Source organism: Somniosus microcephalus, chromosome 30, assembly GCF_052327205.1.
Source record: "Somniosus microcephalus isolate GS21.2 chromosome 30, FLI_Smic_1.0, whole genome shotgun sequence".
Lineage (NCBI taxonomy): Eukaryota > Metazoa > Chordata > Chondrichthyes > Squaliformes > Somniosidae > Somniosus > Somniosus microcephalus.
The window spans coordinates 29,076,923-29,099,085 of record NC_141016.1 but is presented as its reverse complement, the minus strand read 5'-3'; the positions used below and the strand labels follow the sequence as shown (position 1 = coordinate 29,099,085).

Below are 22,163 nucleotides of genomic sequence, written 5' to 3'. Positions count from 1 at the left end.
CCACTCTCTGGGTAAAGAAGTTTCTTCTGAATTCCCTATTGGATTTCTTGGTGACTATCTTATATTGATGGGCTCTAGTTATGCTCTTCCCCACAAGTGGAAACATTCTCTCTGTATCCACTCGATCAAAACCTTTCATAATTTTAAAGACCTCTATTAGGTCACCCCTCAGCCTTCTTTTTTCAAGCGAAGAGACCCAGCCTGTTCATCCTTTCCTGATATGTATACCCTCGCGTTTCTGGTATTATCCTTGTAAATCTTCTCTGCACCCTCTCCAGTGTCTCTATATGGTGACCAGAACAGTACGCAGTACTCTAAGTGTGGTCTAACCAAGGTTCGAGTGTGGTCTAACCAAGGTTCGAGTGCGGTCTAACCAAGGTTCGAGTGTGGTCTAACCAAGACTGTTGCAAACTCTCTAGCGTGGTTTTATTCTTTCCTTTTTTCTCATGTTGTCTCACATTCTCTTTCCCACACTCTCTCGGTCTCTCGCTGGTTTTTTCTCTCTTTCTTGATCCCGCTCTCTCTTTCCTCTCGTTCTTTCTTTTGCTCTCTCTCTCTCTCTCTCTCTCTTGTGTTGCTCCCTCATTCTGTCTCTCACTCTCTGTCTCTGTGTGTTCTTCCTCTCTGTGTCTCATTCTCTGGCTCTCTCTGTGTCTGTTTCTCATTCAGGCTCTGCTACAACCAAACACACTCTTCATTTAAACAAACAGACACTACAATCAAATGCATGGTGAATTCTAAATCTCCAAAGACAACCACATGCTCCAGCATCCAATATACACTCCAACCGCACTACAACACCACCAACAACTTGCATTTATATAGCGCCTTTAATGTCGTAAAACATCCCAAGGTGCTTCACAGGAGCGATTATCAAACAAAATTTGGCAGCGAGCCACATAAAAGACGATACTAGGACAGATGACCAAAAGCTTGGTCAAAGAGGTAGGTTTTAAGGAGCGTCTTAAAGGGGGGGCGGGGGGGGGAGAGAGAGGTAGAGAGCCAGAGAGGTAGAGAGCCAGAGAGGTTTAGGAAGGTAATTCCAGAACTTGGGCCTCCGCAGCTGAAGGTACGGCCACTAATGGTAAAGCTCTACGGTAAACATAAAGCTGGCAGCTTTAAAACATAAAGTGGCAAAATCCCTCCCGTGCCTACTGGGTCACAGAATGTTGGAACCATGTTACTGTCATTTTTCAAATTGATGCCTGCACATTTTTTATCGTGTGGTTTACATTATTGTAACCCTGCCCGGGGATGGGATGATGCCAGTAACCAGCTTTAATAGTTCATGATTCTTTCTGCGCCCACAGACCCAATTACTGCCCTCATATATTTCTTCACGCAGAGGGTTGTTATGATCTGGAACGCACGACTTGAAAGGGTGGTGGAATCAGATTCCACAGGAACCTTCAAAAGGCAATTGGACATGTACTTGAAGAGGACTAATTAGCAGGATTATGGGGGAAAAGCTGGGGTGTGGGACTGAATGGGACAGTTCTTTCAAAATAGCTGGCACAGGTGTGATGGGCCGAATGGCCTCATTCTTTTTTTAAATTCGTTTATGGGTCGTAAATGCGTCGCCGGCAAGGCCAGCATTTATTGCCCATCCCTAATTGCCCTTGAGAAGGTGGTGGTGAGCCACCTTCTTGAACCGCTGCAGTCCCTGCGGTGAAGGTGCTCCCACAGTGCTGGTAGGGAGGGAGTTCCAGGATTTTGACCCAGCGACGATGAAGGAACGGCCGATATACTTCTAAGTCAGGATGGTGTGTGACTTGGAGGGGAACTTGGATGTGGTGGTGTTCCCATGCACCTGCTGCCCTTGTCTTTCTAGGTGGAAGAGGTCGTGGGTTTGGGAGGTGCTGCTGAAGAAGCCTTGGTGAGTTGCTGCAGTGCATCTTGTAGATGGTACACACTGCAGCCACGGTGCGCCGATGGTGGAGGGAGTGAATGTTTAAGGTGGTGGATGGGGTGCCAATCAAGCGGGCTGCTTTGTCCTGGATGGTGTCGAGCTTCTTGAGTGTTGTAGGATTCTATGATTCTATATATTCATATTCCACTGAAAATTCATGGTGTTTTCTACCTTTTCTGGTGTGTTCGTTTAATGTTCTTGGCAGTTTGTTCACGTGTCACTATAGATTAATTGAGGAGAAATTCACGCTATTTTTGGGGTGATTATTTTTTTTGAGGGTGGGGCAAAGGTGGGAAAAGAGAACCGGTCATAGGATTTCCATGACATTTGGTGTCTTATTAATTACAGCCTGTTTCTCACCTCACATCAGGGTAGAAAGTACTTGGTTAATGCACTAATGTAAAATTCATGCATGCACTATTTTATCAAGGTTAAAACTTCAATAAGTTAGCACATGTACACTTTTTACACACACAAGACAATAGCAGGAGAAAATTTCCATCTCGTACAAGTCCACAGTGCTGATTGGACAGAAAACTATATCAGGGGTACTTGATGTACCTGATGATATTTGGGTCACTTGAAGGGACTTGCACTATAATTATGGAGCTTTTTCTATTAGATTAGAGCGAGATGATCAGAACTAGGAATGCCACTGCCTGATCTAGTGGCCCGGAATTTATGGTCACCGGCAAAGCGAAGTCGCTCGCCGCTGGCCCCCGAAGAAAGCGGCCCACAAAGATCGAGCGATCTCTGTGGCGTCGATTTCAGCTCTCCCGACCTTTGTTGAATCTGGCGCCAAATCAAGCGAATCTCCAGCGTCCAGCAACAGTGATGTCATCAAGCAGGCTGAGCAGCCAATCAGATTGAAGAATTCTCACAGACAGCAAACCAAGAAGTAAAATGCACAGATTCTAATATTTATAATTTTACAGACAGCGAAATAAAGACTGGGACTTACACTTAGGATTAAGGTAAAAGCTGAAATATTGTAAACAAACTTTCAAAAAAATATTTATAGAAACATGTAATTCTTAATCATATTAATGGAAAAATTTGACACTCCACAAATACAAAATTAGTTTTTTCAGGGCCAGAACGGTTGTTCAGTCATTAAAAACCCAGTTTCAACAAGGATTTTTCAGGGGGGGGGGGGGTGGGGGTGCGGGAATGGGTTAACAGCGATATTCCAGTGTAATAAGGGAAGTTTTTGTCCCTATGTGTGATTTCAATTGATTGCCGGCTGTAGGGAATTCCACAGCGTAACCTGCGGCAGAGCAGTGAATGACTGACCGCAACTTCAGGATTTCTGCGTTTAGTTGCACATGTGCTAAATCCTAAAGTTGCGGTCAGTTTCAGAGGGGTAATGACGGTAAACGCTGACAGTTTCACCATCAAACTCCAGTCCCTAATATGGGACGGATTTTCTATAGCTATAGATGCAGTATATTTTATGCGGCATAGTCATGGCATGGTATGTATTGTGTGTGTATATATAAACTAGAGACTATGGAAATGTACAGTACAGGTAATGTGTGGAATGGATAGAGTTTTGTACATATATGAAATAGCCACTGACACACTAGAAGGGATGGTTAGTGGCTGATGTATGTGAAGTGCAAAGTGTCACTTAAGTACTACAGCGGATGGTGTAGCTAATTGGAAGTAAGGAGGATAGGAGGTGGGCTTTGGTGTGATCGCACAATTATACAGAGAGTGAACTTGACCACATGGCACACAAGTGACAAACTTTAGTCCAGAAGTTTACCCATTGGAACTGGCTTGACCGACTGTTGGTTTTTTTCTTTGTCTTGAAATCTCAGTGACACCAGCAGTCCGATACTGCCTCACACAGTACAAACTACCTGCAGAATCATTTGGTCTGATTGTCAAATGTCCCACAGGTGCTTTGCCCATGTGTTTGTTGTGGTGGATGTATAACTCTGCAGAACTCTAGAGCCCGCATGGTATGTATCTGCGAGTTACATACTACCTCGAATGTAGCGTATATTCTGCATATACTGTGACCTGAGAACGTGCATGCAATTTGTACAATGTAATTAAAAGAAAATCCTGTGGGGGGAAAAAATGGCATGACACTGGTGCTAGTGGGGGTGATACTTGAAGATGAGGAACTCACAGGGTTACGGACAAAAAGCGGGGGGGTGGGACTAAACACGAAGGCTCTTTCAAAGAGCCAGCACAGGCCCGACGGGCCGAATGGCCTCCCTCTGTGCTGTCAGTTTCTATAATTTTATGAAATCATTTAATTGAATGTTACAATGTGTGTGTGTGTGTGTGGGGAGGGGGGGGGGGTGGTGTGGGGAGAATTATAATCTCTGGATAAATTAAAATGGGTTAACTGTGCTTCCTCATTAGACATTATACTGACAAACAACAGAGGGATCTGTCTTCCCTCCCTGGGCCACAGACTGAGGAAAAGCTCCAGCATTGGGGGTAACTTCAGAGCCGCGAGGGGATGGAATCTTCTGACTCATTTGTACAAAATCTCAATTTTATAAAAAGTGAATACTTGAGGATGAGCAACTTGCAGGGTTACGGACAAAAAACATGACTGCTCCTTCAAAGAGCCAGCACAGGCCTGACGGGCCGAATGGCCTCCCTCTGGTGCTGTAAGCTCCTAAGGTGCTGTGGCGCACGCTCGCTTGGACACTAGCCAGCGTGAGCATGCCGTCACATGGGACTGAGCGACAGGAGACTGCAAAGCCCACTGGCACCACACTGGGTGGGAGGGCTGACCTCTTTGCCTCCACAGTGCACCACCTTCATGGCTTTTCTCTGCTTCACTCAGAACTTAATTCACTGGCATCTGGAACTGGTTGCAGCAGCGGCTTCTGCGGGACACAACCCACTGATCCCTTGGCCAATATTTCATCCAGATGCTTTACTCCTTTCTGGCTTATTTCCACCCCCCGCCCAGCGTAACGGATCACCATTGTCTTGGCTGATGCCAACCAGCAGAGTCTTGTTAGTCAAACGAAGATAACAGAGTTCTCGCAATGAGTTGGATGGCAGAGAGTGGGATGTTGAGTGTTTTTTACCTCTGATCCACACAATCTCACCGTCACATTCCAGCCACCTTGCTAGGTAGCTCCTTCCCTCCAGCTCTGGGTAAGTGGAGGGGTGGAATAACAACAGTCTGTCTCTCCTAGTTCATTGGAGTGCACCTTGCAGCAGACACGATCACTGCAGTGGCGGACAGTGAAAGCCACATGGCTCTTGGGAAGGTGAGAGAGCCGGTTCACATACTAAGGGAGATTTACCCATAAAACGGGGCTTTGATTTGACAACTGATGACGGGCAAATTTCTGGTTCACACCAACCAATCTGTGATTGCAAAAAATTATGGGGAACAACTTCTGGTAATTCGCAGCTAAATGGTTTGGGATCGCATTGCATTTTTAATAATTAACAACAGCAGACTTGGCATTCAGCGGCGAGGAGGCTGCAAGTCTCCCTGGCCAGAAACCAACAGGTGTTGCAAACTATCAGAATGGATTAGAGACCCAATGCATCCCTCTCATTGTCACCCTGACCCGGTGCAACTTCCATTTGATTCAAGTAATTTAGCATGATTGATTCTGAGATGTGGCCTCAGTGCAAACTATTAAAGCATCACAATCAATGTTACTTTCCTCTCCCCTCTCTTTCCCCCCCCCCCCCCCCCCCCCCCCGCCGCCACCACACACACACTCAGCATAGTTTTTTCCCAACACAGAACAATTTGGGGAGACAGTACAGCTCTTGGTGAGTTCCAAATTAACACACAACGCAACTCCTCTATAATTACCCAGACTCACAGAACCACCTCCTTGATGTTAAATTAGAGATTAATTTTCTGGTTGTAAATATCTAGCAGTGCACATTTAAACAGTTGCTTCATAATCCTGTTTGTTCTCTACAAATTTCCAGACTTTGAAAGAGGCTGAAAATGATTCCAGAAGATAGCTTACTTTTTGTAAGTGAATTTGATATTGGTGGGGCTGCTATTTCATTGGGCTAGAGACCCAGTTGTACTGTTGCCATTATCATAAGGCTAAGGATTCGTCAAAAGGACAGCGTTATCTTTGGAGTTAGGGTTAGGATTAAGAGACAGGATAGTCATATCATCGTCAAGATGCAACACATGCCCTTATACCTTCCCCCTTCCCACTGTCCAGGGCCCCGAACACCCCTTCCAGGTGAAACAGCGATTTACTTGTACTTCTTGCAATCTAGTATACTGTATTCGCTGCTCACGATGTGGTCTCCTCTACATTGGGGAGACCAAACGCAGATTGGGTGACCGCTTTGCAGAACACCTCCGCTCAGTCCGTAAGGGGGACCCCGAGCTTCTGGTCACCTGTCACTTTAATTCTCCGCTCCACTCCCACTCAGACCTCACCGTCCTCGGCCTCTTGCATTGTTCCACTGAAGCTCAGCGTAAGCTCGAGGAACAGCATCTCATCTTTCGATCAGGCACTTTACAGCCTTCTGGACTCAACATCGAGTTCAACAATTTCAGATCATAACCTCGGCCCCTATCATATATATATTTTTTATCCACACTTTTTGTTTGTGTCTTTTCTTCTCTCCCACAGGGCAGCTGTCCTTCATTCTGCCAGCGCAATTCACACTTCATCTCGAGCCATCCTTTGTTTCTTACCTGTCCCATTACCATCTCCTCTCGCCTTGAATATCTCTTAATGTCTCTTAACCTCTCCTGCCTTCTATCCTATCACAGACCTTCCCTTTTGTTCTTTCCTCCCCTCCCCCCTTTCCCAGCCCCTGCACTTGCTTAAAAATCTGTTCCATTTCCTGTTTTTTTCCAGTTCTGACGAAAGGTCATCGACCTGAAACGTTAACTCTGTTTCTCTCTCCACAGATGCTGCTCTGACCTGCTGAGTATCTCCAGCATTTTCTGTTTTTAGTTCAGATTTCCAGCATCTGCAGTATTTTCTTTTTGTTTGAGGATAGTCATATCATTGGGATTGGGATAGGATTAGTAAAAAGGAGAATTGCGCAATTTGGATTGGGGTTAGAATGAGCAGAACAGCCAATCATTCGCCAGGGTTTGGACAGCTTTTCTTCCCTCTTTTTGCTGAGCTCCTGCCCAACTTTTAGTCATGGATTATCTGTGTCGGGTAGCTCTGTATTTACCGGCACCGCTTTACAATCCCTGCACACCCTGACTGCCCGTCCTTTTCTCAGACTGCCTCTTGTCTCTGAGCTACTTTGAGAGCGGTGGGAGGGAGGTGACAATCACTGAATCTCAGTGGTGCCCATCTCTTGGACTCGTCTTTACCCGAAATACCTTCCGAATCCCTGCCTCACACCCTGGATCGTTGAGGTCTCCTATTCCCAGAGGCAGAACTGCGGGCCACCTCAGCTTGGGGGGTGAGGAGCTGAACTCTAAGGGGCGTCTTTTGCTGAACTTCCCACCGCCTGAATTCTATGGAAAAGCAAGGGTAACTGGCTGCTTCCTCACTCACATTCTCCCTCCCCACAATCATTTTTTGGGGAGGGAATAACACTAGGCTGAGTCTCTTTCCCACATTTGCAGCACCTGTCCCAGATACCCCCCATGCCTCTGGATTTCGGGAGGTTCTCGGAGCTGCAGCCCTCCCTGCTAACCCTGGACTCACCTGCGGGGTGGGATCCTGCCCAACCTCGGCTGAACTTCTGATGGTGTTGGAATCCAGGACCAAAGCACTGATGTGAGAGACGAGACAGCACAGCAGCAGGAGGAGGAACACCCCACCACTCATGGTTCAAGGTGGTTACAGGGATCACATAAAACACGGATGCCAGATTGCAAAAGGCAGCTCACTGCAGTTGGGAGACTCGCCCCTTCTGAAATGCTGCCTATCTCTTTGCACAGATTCTCTCCGTCTCTCCCTGTAACCGAGATAACCGTTTACTGAATGTGCTGGTGTTTCTTATAGTCCCGCTGCTCCCTCCCCCTCTGACGTCTCTCTCTGTACCTTCTCACAGGCCCGGACTCGAGGAGGGACAAGGATGTGTTTAAACTCTTGTTTCATTTCAAACAAAGCGTTTCCGAATAGAGGAGGCTGCAGGCACTTCTCACCCACGCGCACATCACAACACTACTAATTATTCACCATTTCCCCTTTCTCTGCGTTTCCTTTTTGTGTGTCTGAGACAGCAGCCAGCCGGATAGAAGTCAACCTGCAACTTCAAACACTCCCCACAACACCTTGTAATTAGTTGGCAGGTAGCTGAGGATGCCGTTCCAAATACACAGCTTGATCCTGATCACTTAAAAAAAAAAGGACCTTGCGTTCCTGAAGGGATAGAGGTGTTGGGGTGGAAGTCATCCTCGGTTCCCAGGGACTGCCTAAGAGAAAGAAGAAGAGGAATCCTTTCCATTTCAGACACCCCAGGGGCTCTACCGGAAAGTTAAAAGCAAACAGAAATGACTGGAACTACTCAGCGGGCCAGGCAGCACCTGTGGAGCCAGAGAAGCAGAAAAGCCTTGTACTTTTTATAACATCTCACAGAAATGTCCCCAAACCCTTCACCTGCAATAATTGACTTTCCAGGTCCAAAGTGCTCGAGGTTGTCCTGCAAGGCCATCTGCAGTCTCCCCCACTGGAAGTCAGCAGCCTTCCACCAACCATGCTGCAGCCACTGGGGTAGCACTGCGTAGGAGCACTAGGACAGGCAAAGGCAAGACAGGCACTGAGGGAATGCACAAGGGTGATTACTTGACTTTGTTATGTAATATTGGATGGGTTGATCTATAAAGTTGGATTGGAAGATTTATTTTGTGGCGACTTTTATTTCAGCATTGTGACCAAGAGGACGTTGTGATGGTCACTAACAGAGGGAAGGTATGGTTTGGGACTGTTGTTGAAATGGGAATTGGGGTTGTGTTCACTGGTACCACAGTCGGACAGCCCTGGGAGAAAGTGGCTGTCTGGGTTGCCTCCTTCCATCCGCTTCACCCTCTTCCGCTTTCTCCTCCACTTCTTCCTCTGCCGCCTCTTCCTCTGCTTCCTCCTACTCATCCTCAGCAGCTCGCCATATGCCTGGTAGCAAGGGCTGTGCCCTCATGATGGCGTGGTTGTGGAGCATGCAGCAGACCACGATGAATCTTGAGACACACTCTGCTGAGTACTGCAGGGCTCCTACAGAGCGGTCCAGGCAGCAGGAGCATTGTTTAAGGATAACAATGGTCTGCTCTATCAGATTCTGTGTGGGAGCATTGCTCTCATTTTATGCATGCTGCCCACGTGTGGTTGGGTTGCGGAGCGGAGTCATGAGCCAGGTGGTCAGCGTATAGCCCTTGTCGCACAGTAGCAACCCTCTGGTTTGTCGTGGTGGCTCAAAGAATGAGGGAACAGTGGACTGGCACAGAATAAAAGCATCATGACAGCTGCCAGGATACCAGGCATTCACCATCACGGTGTGTTGAACTGTCCTTTACCCAATTGTTAATGAATTGAGATGTGCAGGCTCCTCCATACACTAATTATTGGCTGAATTTATACCCTCCAGAACATATGCTTTCCATTCATGATGAGAATATTAATTAGTCATTTCATAAACAATTTGATTCATGCCAGAGTCTCAAGTCACTTGTCATCTTCAACAACAACAACAACAACTTATATTTATATAGCACCTTTAACGTAGACAAATGCCCCAAGGTGCTTAACAGGAGCGTTATAAAACAAAATTGGACACCGAGCCCCATAAGGAGATATTAGAGCAGATGACCAGAAGCTTGGTCAAACAAGTAGGTTTTAAGGAGCATCTTAAAGGAGGTAGAGAGGTAGAAGGGTTTAGGGAGGTAGTTCCAGAGCTTAGGGCCTTGGCAGCTGAAGGCACGGCCGCCAATGGTGGAGCGAAAGAAATCAGGGATGTACAAGAGGCCAGAGTTGGAGGAGTTCAGATATCTTGGAGGGTTGTGGGGCTGGAGGAGATTACAGAGATAGGGAGGGGTGAGGCTATGGAGGGATTTGAAAACAAGGATAAGAATTTTAAAGGTTGAGGCGTTGCTGGGAGCCAATGTAGGTTAGGAGCACAGAGGTGAAAGGTGAACGGGACTTGGTGCGAGTTAGGACAAGGACAGCAGAGTTTTAGATGACCTCAGGTTTACGGAGGAGTACAGAAGTGCAACATTACTCCTTCATGTTCTCAGCGATGGAACACCTGATGTTAATCTACAGCTGGGGATGTCGAGTGTCTCACTGACGGGTTGTCCACACTAACATGATGCAGCTGTCAGTTCAGTTACTTCACCGAATCACAGGTCCAGCAGAGAATACCACTCGACCTGCAACAAAACACTGAAAGTGCTGGAAAGACGCAGCAGATCCGTGAGCACCTGGAAGAGAAAGAGAGGCGAATGTTTCAGCTGGACATCTTTATTAGATCTGTACCTGCCACGGTGAAGGGGTCTTTCCCATTGCATGCACTGATTGACCTCCTGTTCATTTCCAGCACTTTCTGTTTCTATTTCAGATTTCCAACATATCTGTTCATTAATGTGAGGCGAGGGGAATTAATGGGGAGTGTGATTGGAGGATACCCGTCCTGAATCAGCACCGTTTGAGAGGTTTTCGGACTGACAGCGGGGCGAATCACATTCCATGTCAGCCTGCTGCCCTTCAGCCTTGTCTGATTACTCTCCCCTAAATGTCCCTCTCCTGCCGGCACCAATCGCAGCTTCTGGTTCTGTTGCAAGTTGGGTGACGGTGTGAGTAATATCGCGATGGTCAGGAGAAAGTAAATGTACGAACAGACAGACTATCAATGTTTCAATTCCCCCCGCTCCCTCTTCCCAGACCCGTGCTTGACTGCACAGTGCAGTCCATGGAATACAGCGGGATACGGTTTCCTGTCACTGAGAAACCTGGAGGCAGGGTCCAGTGTAGGACACCGACAGGGAAGGGAAGTGGGAGAAGAGCGGGAGGAGTACAGGTGAAGCTCAACTAGGGTTTTTTACAAAGTTGCAGGTGGAAGACGGAGGGAGGTGAGCAGTTCCAGAGTTTCCACAATGAGCCTTAATCAGAAACAGAATAATTATTAATTCCAGAACTGTGAAGATTGAGCAGGCTGGAATATGTGGAGTTTAGGAGGAGCAAAAGAGGAAAGTACACAGTCGCAATGGAAGCATCTAATTTGTATGGGAATGACACAGCATCTTTATTTCAGCATTACCAAAGTACTATTAGATAAAGAGCCGCGGTGTAGATTATCCACTTACACTGTCCCTTGTGTAGATTATCCTGTTACACTGTCCCTTGTGTAGATTATCCTGCTACACTGTCCCTTGTGTAGTTTATCCTGTTACACTGTCCCTTGTGTAGATTATCCTGCTACACTGTCCCTTGTGTAGATTATCCACTTACACTGTCCCTTGTGTAGATTATCCTGTTACACTGTCCCTTGTGTAGATTATCCTGTTACACTGTCCCTTGTGTAGATTATCCACTTACACTGTCCCTTGTGTAGATTATCCTGTTACACTGTCCCTTGTGCAGATTATCCTGCTACACTGTCCCTTGTGTAGATTATCCTGTTACACTGTCCCTTGTGCAGATTATCCTGTTGCACTGTCCCTTGTGTAGTTTATCCTGTTAAACTGTCCCTTGTGTAGATTATCCACTTACACTGTCCCTTGTGTAGATTATCCACTTACACTGTCCCTTGTGTAGATTATCCACTTACACTGTCCCTTGTGTAGATTATCCACTTACACTGTCACTTGTGTAGATTATCCACTTACACTGTCCCTTGTGTAGATTATCCTGTTACACTGTCCATTGTGTAGATTATCCAGTTACACTGCCCCTTGTGTAGATTATCCTGTTACACTGTCCCTTGTGCAGATTATCCACTTACACTGTCCCTTGTGTAGATTATCCACTGACACGGTCCCTTGTGTAGATTATCCACTTACACTGTCACTTGTGTAGATTATCCACTTACACTGTCCCTTGTGTAGATTATCCTGTTACACTGTCCCTGGTGTAGATTATCCTGTTACACTGTCCATTGTGTAGATTATCCAGTTACACTGTCCATTGTGTAGATTATCCAGTTACACTGTCCCTTGTGTAGATTATCCACTTACACTGTCCCTTGTGTAGATTATCCTGTTACACTGTCCCTTGTGTAGATTATCCTGTTACACTGTCCCTTGTTAAGATTAACCACTTACACTGTCCCTTGCGTAGATTATCCACTTACACTGTCCCTTGTGTAGATTATCCTGTTACACTGTCCCTTGTGTAGATTATCCTGTTACACTGTCCCTTGTTAAGATTATCCACTTACACTGTCCCTTGTGTAGATTATCCACTGACACTGTCCCTTGTGTAGATTATCCTGTTACACTGTCCCTTGTGTAGATTATCCTGTTACACTGTCCCTTGTTAAGATTATTCACTTACACTGTCCCTTGTGTAGATTATCCACTTACACTGTCCCTTGTGTAGATTATCCTGTTACACTGTCCCTTGTGTAGATTATCCTGTTACACTGTCCCTTGTTAAGATTATCCACTTACACTATCCCTTGTGTAGATTATCCACTTACACTGTCCCTGGTGTAGATTATCCTGTTACACTGTCCCTTGTGTAGATTATCCTGTTACACTGTCCCTTGTGTAGATTATTCACTTACACTGTCCCTTGTGTAGATTATCCTCTTACACTGTCCCTTGTGTAGATTATCCTGTTACACTGTCCCTTGTGTAGATTATCCTGTTACACTGTCCCTTGTTAAGATTAACCACTTACACTGTCCCTTGTGTAGATTATCCACTTACACTGTCCCTTGTGTAGATTATCCTGTTACACTGTCCCTTGTGTAGATTATCCAATTACACTGTCCCTTGTTAAGATTATCCACTTACACTGTCCCTTGTGTAGATTATCCTGTTACACTGTCCCTTGTGTAGATTATTCACTTACACTGTCCCTGGTGTAGATTATCCTGTTACACTGTCTCTTGTGTAGATTATCCTGTTACACTGTCCCTTGTGTAGATTATTCACTTACACTGTCCCTGGTGTAGATTATCCTGTTACACTGTCCCTTGTGTAGATTATCCTGTTACACTGTCCCTTGTTAAGATTATCCACTTACACTATCCCTTGTGTAGATTATCCACTTACACTGTCCCTGGTGTAGATTATCCTGTTACACTGTCCCTTGTGTAGATTATCCTGTTACACTGTCCCTTGTGTAGATTATTCACTTACACTGTCCCTTGTGTGGATTATCCTCTTACACTGTCCCTTGTGTAGATTATCCTGTTACACTGTCCCTTGTGTAGATTATCCTGTTACACTGTCCCTTGTTAAGATTAACCACTTACACTGTCCCTTCTGTAGATTATCCACTTACACTGTCCCTTGTGTAGATTATCCTGTTACACTGTCCCTTGTGTAGATTATCCAATTACACTGTCCCTTGTTAAGATTATCCACTTACACTGTCCCTTGTGTAGATTATCCTGTTACACTGTCCCTTGTGTAGATTATTCACTTACACTGTCCCTGGTGTAGATTATCCTGTTACACTGTCTCTTGTGTAGATTATCCTGTTACACTGTCCCTTGTGTAGATTATTCACTTACACTGTCCCTGGTGTAGATTATCCTGTTACACAGTCTCTTGTGTAGATTATCGTGTTACACTGTCCCTTGTGTGGATTATCCACTTACACTGTCCCTTGTGTTTATTATCCTGTTACACTGTCCCTTGTGTAGATTATCCACTTACACTGTCCCTTGTGTAGATTCACAACTTACATTGTCCCTTCTGTAGATTATCCTGTTACACTGTCCCTTGTGTGGATTATCCACTTACACTGTCCCTTGTGTAGATTATCCACTTACACTGTCCCTTGTGTAGATTATCCTGTTACACTGTCCCTTGTGTAGATTATCCACTTACACTGTCCCTTGGTTAGATTATCCTCTTACACTGTCCCTTGTGTAGATTATCCTCTTACACTGTCCCTTCTGTAGATTATCCTGTTACACTGTCCCTTGTGTAGATTATCCTGTTACACTGTCCCTTGTGTAGATTATCCAGTTACACTGTCCCTTGTGTAGATTATCCACTTACACTGTCCCTTGTGTAGATTATCCTGTTACACTGTCCCTTGTGTAGATTATCCACTTACACTGTCCCTTGTTAAGATTAACCACTTACACTGTCCCTTGTGTAGATTATCCACTTACACTGTCCCTTGTGTAGATTATCCTGTTACACTGTCCCTTGTGTAGATTATTCACTTACACTGTCCCTGGTGTAGATTATCCTGTCACACAGTCTCTTCTGTAGATTATCCTGTTACACTGTCCCTTGTGTGGATTATTCACTTACACTGTCCCTGGTGTAGATTATCCTGTCACACAGTCTCTTCTGTAGATTATCCTGTTACACTGTCCCTTGTGTAGATTATTCACTTACACTGTCCCTGGTGTAGATTATCCTGTCACACAGTCTCTTCTGTAGATTATCCTGTTACACTGTCCCTTGTGTGGATTATCCACTTATACTGTCCCTTGTGTAGATTATCCTGTTACACTGTCCCTTGTGTAGATTATCCACTTACACTGTCCCTTGTGTAGATTATCCTGTTACACAGTCTCTTGTGTAGATTATCCTGTTACACTGTCCCTTGTGTGGATTATCCACTTACACTGTCCCGTGTGTTTATTATCCTGTTACACTGTCCCTTGTGTAGATTATCCACTTACACTGTCCCTTGTGTAGATTCACAACTTACATTGTCCCTTCTGTAGATTATCCTGTTACACTGTCCCTTGTGTGGATTATCCACTTACACTGTCCCTTGTGTAGATTATCCACTTACACTGTCCCTTGTGTAGATTATCCTGTTACACTGTCCCTTGTGTAGATTATCCTCTTACACTGTCCCTTCTGTAGATTATCCTGTTAGACTGTCCCTTGTGTAGATTATCCAGTTACACTGTCCCTTGTGTAGATTATCCAGTTACACTGTCCCTTGTGTAGATTATCCACTTACACTGTCCCTTGTGTAGATTATCCACTTACACTGTCCCTTGTGTAGATTATCCACTTACACTGTCCCTTGTGTAGATTATCCTGTTACACTGTCCTTTGTGTAGATTATCATGTTACACTGTCCCTTGTGTAGATTATCCACTTACACTGTCCCTTGTGTAGATTATCCACTTACACTGTCCCTTGTGTAGATTATCCACTTACACTGTCCCTTGTGTAGATTATCCTGTTACACTGTCCCTTGTGTAGATTATACACATCCACTCTCCCTTGTGCAGATTATCATGTTACACTGTCCCTTGTGTAGATTATCCACTTACACTGTCCCTTGTGTAGATTATCCACTTACACTGTCCCTTGTGTAGATTATCCACTTACACTGTCCCTTGTGTAGATTATCCACTTACACTGTCCCTTGTGTAGATTATCCACTTACACTGTCCCTTGTGTAGATTATCCACTTACACTGTCCCTTGTGTAGATTATCCACTTACACTGTCCCTTGTGTAGATTATCCACTTACACTGTCCCTTGTGTAGATTATCCACTTACACTGTCCCTTGTGTAGATTATCCTCTTACAATGTCCCTCGTGTAGATTATCCTGTAACACTGTCCCTTGTGTAGATAATCATGTTACACTGTCCCTTGTGTTGATTATCCTGTTACAGTGTCCCTTGTGTAGTTTATCCACTTAAACTGTCCCTTGTGTAGATTATCCTGTTACACTGTCCATTGTGTAGATTATCCACTTACACTGTCCCTTGTGTAGATTATCCACTTACACTGTCCCTTGTGTAGATTATCCACTTACTCTGTCCCTTGTGTAGATTATCCTGTTCCACTGTCCCTTTTGCAGATTATCCACTTACACTGTCCCTTGTGTAGATTATCCACATACACTGTCCCTTGTGTAGATTATCATGTTACACGGTCCCTTGTGTAGATTATCCACTTACACTGTCCCTTGTGTAGATTATCCACTTACACTGTCCCTTGTGTAGATTATCCACTTACTCTGTCCCTTGTGTAGATTATCCTGTTACACTGTCCCTTTTGCAGATTATCCACTTACACTGTCCCTTGTGTAGATTATCCACTTACACTGTCCCTTGTGTAGATTATCATGTTACACGGTCCCTTGTGTAGATTATCCACTTACACTGTCCCTTGTGTAGATTATCCTCTTACACTGTCCCTCGTGTAGATTATCCTGTAACACTGTCCCTTGTGTAGATAATCATGTTACACTGTCCCTTGTGTAGATTATCCTGTTGCACTGTCCCTTGTGTAGATTATCCACTTACACTGTCCCTTGTGTAGATTATCCACTTACACTGTCCCTTGTGTAGATTATCCTGTTACACTGTCCCTTGTGTAGATTATTCACTTACACTGTCCCTTGTGTAGATTATCCACTTACACTGTCCCTTGTGCAGATTATCCTGTTACACTGTCCTTTGTGTAGATTATCCTGTTACACTGTCCCGTGTGTTTGTTATCCTGTTACACTGTCCCTTGTGTAGATTATCCACTTACACTGTCCCTTGTGTAGATTCACAACTTACATTGTCTCTTGTGTAGATTATCCTGTTACACTGTCCCTTGTGTGGATTATCCAGTTACACTGTCCATTGTGTAGATAATCATGTTACACTGTCCATTGTGTAGATTATCCTGTTACACTGTCCCTTGTGTAGATTATCCACTTACACTATCCCTTGTGTAGATTATCCTGTTACACTGTCCCTTGTGTAGATTATCCACTTACACTGTCCCTTGTGTCGATTATCCACTTACACTGTGCCTTGTGTAGATTATCCTGTTACACTGTCCCTTGTGTAGATTATCCACTTACACTGTACCTTGTGTAGATTATCCTCTTACACTGTCCCTCGTGTAGATTATCCTGTTACACTGTCCCTTGTGTAGATAATCATGTTGCACTGTCCCTTGTGTAGATTATCCTGTTACACTGTCCCTTGTGTAGATTATCCACTTACACTGTCGCTTGTGTAGATTATCCACTTATACTGTCCCCTGTGTAGATTATCCTGTTACACTGTCCCTTGTGTAGATTATCCTGTTACACTGTCCCTTGTGTAGATTATCCAGTTACACTGTCCCTTGTGTAGATTATCCTGTTACACTGTCCCTTGTGTAGATAATCATGTTACACTGTCCCTTGTGTAGATTATCCACTTACACTGTCCCTTGTGTACATTGTCCACTTACACTGTCCCTTGTGTAGATTATCCACTTACACTGTCCCTTGTGTAGATTATCCTGTTACACTGTCCCTTGTGTAGATTATCCACTTACACTGCCCCTTGTGCAGATTATCCACTTACACTGTCCCTTGTGTAGATTATCCACTTACACTGTCCCTTGTGTAGATTATCCACTTACACTGTCCATTGTGTAGATTATCCACTTACGCTGTCCCTTGTGTAGATTATCCACTTACACTGTCCCTTGTGTAGATTATCCACTTACACTGTCCCTTGTGTAGATTATCCACTTACACTGTCCCTTGTGTCGATTATCCTGTTACACTGTCCCTTGTGTAGATTATCCAGTTACACTGCCCCTTGTGTAGATTATCCACTTACACTGTCCTTTGTGTAGATTATCCTGTTACACTGTCCCTTGTGTAGGTTATCCACTTACACTGTCCCTTGTGTAGATTATCCACTTACACTGTCCCTTGTGTAGATTATCCTGTTACACTGTCCCTTGTGTAGATTATCATGTTACACTGTCCCTTGTGTAGATTATCCTGTTACACTGTCCCTTGTGTAGATTATCCACTTACACTGTCCCTTGTGTAGATTATCCACTTACTCTGTCCCTTGTGCAGATTATCCACTTACACTGTCCCTTGTGTAGATTATCCACTTACACTGTACCTTGTGTAGATTATCCTCTTACACTGTCCCTTGTGTAGATTATCCTGTTACACTGTCCCTTGTGTAGATAATCATGTTGCACTGTCCCTTGTGTAGATTATCCTGTTACACTGTCCCTTGTGTAGATTATCCACTTACACTGTTGCTTGTGTAGATTATCCACTTATACTGTCCCCTGTGTAGATTATCCTGTTACACTGTCCCTTGTGTAGATTATCCACTTACACTGTCCCTTGTGCAGATTATCCAGTTACACTGTCCCTTGTGTAGATTATCCACTTACACTGTCCCTTGTGTAGATTATCCACTTTCACTGTCCCTGGTGTAGATTTTCCTGTTACACAGTCTCTTGTGTAGATTATCCTGTTACACTGTCCCTTGTGTAGATTATCCACTTACACTGTCCCTTGTGTAGATTATCCTGTTACACTGTCCCTTGTGTAGATTATCATGTTACACTGTCCCTTGTGTAGATTATCCTGTTACACTGTCCCTTGTGTAGATTATCCACTTACACTGTCCCTTGTGTAGATTATCCACTTACTCTGTCCCTTGTGCAGATTATCCACTTACACTGTCCCTTGTGTAGATTATCCACTTGCACTGTCCCTTGTGTAGATTATCCTGTTACACTGTCCCTTGTGTAGATTATCCACTTACACTGTCCCTTGTGTAGATTATCCTGTTACACTGTCCCTTGTGTAGATTACCCTGTTACACTGTCCCTTGTGAGGATTATCCACTTACACTGTCCCTTGTGTAGATTATCCACTTACACTATCCCTTGTGTAGATTATCCTGTTACACTGTCCCTTGTGTAGATTATCCACTTACACTATCCCTTGTGTAGATTATCCTGTTACACTGTCCCTTGTGTAGATTATCCACTTACACTATCCCTTGTGTAGATTATCCTGTTACACTGTCCCTTGTGTAGATTATCCACTTACACTGTCCCTTGTGTCGATTATCCACTTACACTGTGCCTTGTGTAGATTATCCTGTTACACGGTCCCTTGTGTAGATTATCCTGTTACACTGTCCGTTGTGTAGATTATCCTGTTACACTGTCCCTTCTGTAGATTATCCACTTACACTGTCCCTTGTGTAGATTATCCACTTACACTGTCCATTGTGTAGATTATCCTTTTACACTGTCCCTTGTGTAGATTATCCACTTACACTGTCCCTTGTGTAGATTATCCTGTTACACTGTCCCTTGTGTAGATTATCCTGTTACACTGTCCCTTGTGTAGATTATCCACTTACACTGTCCTTTGTGTTGATTATCCACTTACACTGTCCCTTGTGTAGATTATCCTGTTACACTGTCCCTTGTGTAGATTATCCTGTTACACTGTCCCTTGTGTAGATTATCCAGTTACACTGTCCCTTGTGTAGATTATCCTGTTACACTGTCCCTTGTGTAGATAATCATGTTACACTGTCCCTTGTGTAGATTATCCACTTACACTGTCCCTTGTGTACATTGTCCACTTACACTGTCCATTGTGTAGATTATCCACTTACACTGTCCATTGTGTAGATTATCCACTTACACTGTCCCTTGTGTAGATTATCCTGTAACACTGTCCCTTGTGTAGATTATGCACTTACACTGTCCCTTGTGTCGATTAACCTGTTACACTGTCCCTTGTGTAGATTATCCACTTACACTGTCCATTGCGTAGATTATCTACTTACACTGTCCCTTGTGTAGATTATTCACTTACACTGTCCCTTGTGTAGATTATCCGCTTACACTTTCCCTTGTGTACATTGTCCACTTACACTGTCTATTGTGTAGATTATCCACTTACACTGTCCCTTGTGTAGATTATCCACTTACTCTGTCCCTTGTGTATATTATCCACTTACACTGTCCCTTGTGTAGATTATCCTCTTACACTGTCCCTTGTGTAGATTATCCTGTTACACTGTCCCTTGTGTAGATTATCCTGTTACGCTGTCCCTTGTGTAGATTATCCACTTACACTGTCCCTTGTGCAGATTATCCACTTGCACTGTCCCTTGTGTCGATTATCCTGTTACACTGTCCCTTGTGTAGATTATCCACTTACACTGTCCCTTGTGTAGATTATCCACTTACACTGTCCCTTGTGCAGATTATCCACTTACACTGTCCCTTGTGTAGATTATCCACTTACACTGTCCCTTGTGTCGATTATCCTGTTACACTGTCCCTTGTGTGGATTATCCTGTTACACTGTCCCTTGTGTAGATTATCCACTTACACTGTCCCTTGTGTAGATTATCCACTTACACTGTCCCCTGTGCAGATTATCCACTTACACTGTCCCTTGTGTAGATTATCCACTTACACTGTCCCTTGTGTAGATTATCCTGTTACACTGTCCCTTGTGTAGATTATCCACTTACACTGTCCCTTGTGTAGATTATCCTGTTACACTGTCCCTTGTGTAGATTATCCACTTACACTGTCCCTTGTGTAGATTAACCTGTTACACTGTCCCTTGTGTAGATTATCCACTTACACTGTCCATTGTGTAGATTATCAACTTACACTGTCCATTGTGTAGATTATCCACTTACACTGTCCCTTGTGTAGATTATCCACTTACACTGTCCCTTGTGTAGATTATCCTGTTAGTGTCCCTTGTGTAGATTATCCTGTTACACTGTTTTTTGTGTAGATTATCCACTTACACTATCCCTTGTGTAGATTAACAACTTAGACTGTCCCTTGTGTAGATTATCCTGTTACACTGTCCGTTGTGTAGATTATCCGCTTACACTCTCCCTTGTGTAGATTATCCACTTACACTGTCCCTTGTGTCGATTATCCTCTTACACTGTCCATTGTGTAGATTATCCTGTTACACTGTCCCTTGTGTAGATTATCCTGTTACTCTGTCCCTTCTGTCGATTATCCTGTTACACTGTCCCTTGTGTAGATTATCCACTTACACTGTCCCTTGTGTAGATTATCCACTTACACTGTCCCTTGTGCAGATTATCCACTTACACTGTCCCTTGTGTAGATTATCCACTTACACTGTCCCTTGTGTCGATTATCCTGTTACACTGTCCCTTGTGTGGATTATCCTGTTACACTGTCCCTTGTGTAGATTATCCACTTACACTGTCCCTTGTGTAGATTATCCACTTACACTGTCCCTTGTGCAGATTATCCACTTACACTGTCCCTTGTGTAGATTATCCACTTACACTGTCCCTTGTGTAGATTATCCTGTTACACTGTCCCTTGTGTAGATTATCCACTTACACTGTCCCTTGTGTAGATTATCCTGTTACACTGTCCCTTGTGTAGATTATCCACTTACACTGTCCCTTGTGTAGATTAACCTGTTACACTGTCCCTTGTGTAGATTATCCACTTACACTGTCCATTGTGTAGATTATCAACTTACACTGTCCATTGTGTAGATTATCCACTTACACTGTCCCTTGTGTAGATTATCCACTTACACTGTCCCTTGTGTAGATTATCCTGTTAGTGTCCCTTGTGTAGATTATCCACTTACACTATCCCTTGTGTAGATTAACAACTTAGACTGTCCCTTGTGTAGATTATCCTGTTACACTGTCCGTTGTGTAGATTATCCGCTTACACTCTCCCTTGTGTAGATTATCCACTTACACTGTCCCTTGTGTCGATTATCCTCTTACACTGTCCATTGTGTAGATTATCCTGTTACACTGTCCGTTGTGTAGATTATCCGCTTACACTCTCCATTGTGTAGATTATCTACTTACACTGTCCCTTGTGTAGATTATCCACTTACACCGACCCTTCTGTAGATTATCCACTTACACTGTCCCTTGTGTAGATTTTCTTGTTACACTGTCCCTTGTGTAGATTATCCACTTACTCTGTCCTTTGTGTAGATTATCCTGTTACACTGTCCCTTGTGTAGATTATCATGTTACACTGTCCCTTGTGTAGATGATCCACTTACACTGTCCCTTGTGTACATTGTCCACTTACACTGTCCATTGTGTAGATTATCCACTTACACTGTCCCTTGTGTAGATTATCCACTTACACTCTCCCTTGTGTAGATTATCCACTTACACTGTCCCTTGTGTAGATTATCCACTTACACTGTCCCTTGTGTAGATAATCCTCTTACACTGTCCCTTGTGTAGATTATCCACTTACACTGTCCCTTGTGTAGATTATCCACTTACACTGTCCCTTGTGCAGATTATCCTGTTACACTGCCCCTTTTGTAGATTATCCACTAACACTGGCCCTTGTGTAGATTATCCACTTAAACTGTCCCTTGTGTAGATTATCCACTTCCACT

The 22,163-nt window shown here is 44.1% G+C and overlaps 1 protein-coding gene across 1 annotated transcript in view; it reads right to left on the bottom strand.

Moving 5' to 3' along the window:
* LOC147098067 (dickkopf-related protein 4-like) overlaps window positions 1-7,677 on the bottom strand; it is a 30,033-nt gene extending 22,356 nt beyond the window's left edge. Inside the window, exon 1 of the mRNA XM_085970811.1 lies at window positions 7,555-7,677. Coding sequence (XP_085826937.1) covers window positions 7,555-7,677 — 123 coding nt within the window. The remainder of the gene's footprint in view (window positions 1-7,554) is intronic.
* Between the last annotated feature and the right edge of the window lie 14,486 nt (window positions 7,678-22,163).